Genomic DNA, 2347 nt, shown 5'->3' on the forward strand with positions numbered 1-2347 from the left:
TCCCTTCCAACCCAAACCATTCTGTGGTTCTGGAACTGGTAGCCTGTAGGGAATCACACAATGAGTATGACTGGAATCTTCCCTTTGTGTTTCTTTAGCCCTTTTCCTGTTTGCTTGGAGAATCCTCATGTTATTGATAAACACCAGCTCTGGGTTGGGATCATTCCGAAAGGACCTGATGGAGCTGTGCTTACTTCTACCTATGAAAGAAGGTAATGAACTTCCATGTGGAATTCTGCTTTGAAATTTCGGGTTCTGCTTACAGGAGGATGCTAGTGAAGTAAGGGGGTCTCTGTAGTGCTTTTCTTGGATAAACACTGTGCTGAATAACAACACCCTTTAACTGCTACTACTGAAAATTTAGAGTTTAGAACTTTAGGTCTGGAATGGGTCAGATGTCGAGGCACTGATAGTCCTTATTTGCCCTGGCCAACCTCAGCTTGGACCTTCACCCACAACCCTGTCTCTTACAGAGCAGTCACCCTCACAGACATGGAACCCCATCCTAAATTTCTTAGCTGAAGACTTAATTGACTGAAACATGTTTGCCACAACTATTTTTATATTTAAAGCTTCTCATCATAACCAGTCTCTCTTTCAGCTCTGTGTTGCCTTCTTAAGGAAAACATATCCAAATGTTTGTCAAGCTTTTCTTCATAGTTTTTCTTACTTTTCTCTGGTCTTCCATCATTTTGCCTCTGTCTTTGTGCTGTTCAGAGCAGACAGTGCTTCTGCTGCTGGCAGAGAAGGCCAGATGTTCCACAGAACTGGAAGGGGACTTGACATCTGTAATGGATCTTTACAGAGAAGCTGTAGTCTGAAAAAACCTCAGGCTGCATTTGTCATCTTCAGAAGCTTAATGTGCCATTTCAGTTTATTTTTGTTGAAGATATTGTCTTTTAAAAAGGGAAGGTTGAGGATTCCACCCTCCCCCAAGGGCTAGAACAAGGCTTTTTTTGGAAGAAGGGAATTCACAGAGTTCACTGTGTTTTGGCAACATCTGTATGGTGATACTGGTGTTTGTAGGTCTATAAAAACATCTATGTTAGGTTTTTTCCCTGCATGTATAATTTTTCTGGGAAAGCAGTACACAGAACTACAGGGCAGCAAAAGAAACCTAAAGACATGAGAGAACAGGTGAGTTTTCAGTCAGGGCTGGAAGAACATAAATATGGCTCATTGGAGAGCAGGGCTTTTCAGTTGAAGATGAAGGGATTTACTATGAGTAAATAATAACCACAGTAACCAAATTCACCCTTTTTGCCCTGTAGCAACCACACCTAGTTGATCAATATTTATTTTAAATAGTTTTAACATTAGCAGGCTTGGCAGCATTGTAGACTTCTCTGGCAGAACTCTCACTTTCATGTTGTTAGTATTAATCATAAAACTCATATGGCTTCCCATTTCTATTTGTGCATTTTGAAAGTATTGAAGTTTAGATGATCTGTGCTTAGTAATAGGAATATTTCATAGTATTAGTAAAGTGTAGTCAAGGTATTACTAATTTTTGTCCTTGGTATGGGTACCTGCCACAGGAAGGAGAGCAATTGGGAATCTGGATATGCTATTTTAGGTTTTAGATGATTATGATATTTAGATGTGTATGAAAAACATAGAAAAGGAAGTACAGTGATGTTACTTGATTTTTCTTCTTTGTAGGTTTTCAGAGGATTATTTGTCTTCTTTGGGAAAAACAATTGGTAAGTGGAGTGTGTGGATTTCAGAAATGAGTTGATGACCACAGTTTTTAGAAATCTAAAAAGAGCAATACTAAAGAAGGTGCAATAACAGGAAGGTAAAAGATCACAGTGCAGATCTGAATGCTGTTTGGTTTTGTGTACTTCTGTTTGCTCAGGCAGCTGGCTGCTGTGATAGCACACAAAAATGAGTTTGAGTCCCTGGCTTAATGTTTCCAAGTCAGGAGTAAATTTTTATTGTCAGGAGTTTGTGTTTGGGTCAAAAATGTGATTCCTAAACACAGAAGGTGACAGAAACTAGAAAATTAGAGGTGATGCAGCCAAGGGCCATTTGCAGAGCAATTAAGGATCACATGAAATTAGTGCAATTTCTTGTCTTGTTTCTGTTGGTTTTCCTCTGCAGTCTGGGTTCTCCATCCCAGGATGAAAAAGTCCTCAGCTACACACTTGTTTGTCTCGTTGCAGGTAACATTGTGCGAGTTGTACCACATGGGCTGTTGGTGTTCTTCCCGTCGTATCCTGTCATGGATAAGAGCCTGGAATACTGGAGAGTATGTTTATTGCTCTGCCTTTATTGGGTGGTTTGGTTACACACACTGGACAGTTTGTAGTTATGCTATTTAACCATGGTAATTAAAAACCTTCTA

General features: G+C 39.7%; 1 protein-coding gene across 1 annotated transcript; it reads left to right on the forward strand.

Annotated features, from left to right (window-relative positions):
• Nucleotides 1-98: 98 nt before the first annotated feature.
• Nucleotides 99-2278, forward strand: LOC108491907 (regulator of telomere elongation helicase 1-like; the record flags this gene model as incomplete). Its single annotated transcript, XM_017803701.1, has 3 exons — nt 99-212; nt 1663-1703; nt 2166-2278. Coding segments are annotated over 3 exons (268 nt in total), but the record flags the coding sequence as incomplete, so codon positions are not given.
• Between the last annotated feature and the right edge of the window lie 69 nt (nt 2279-2347).

The sequence above is a fragment of the Lepidothrix coronata genome, unplaced genomic scaffold (assembly GCF_001604755.1).
Source record: "Lepidothrix coronata isolate B3197 unplaced genomic scaffold, Lepidothrix_coronata-1.0 Scaffold2558, whole genome shotgun sequence".
Classification (NCBI taxonomy): Eukaryota; Metazoa; Chordata; class Aves; order Passeriformes; family Pipridae; genus Lepidothrix; species Lepidothrix coronata.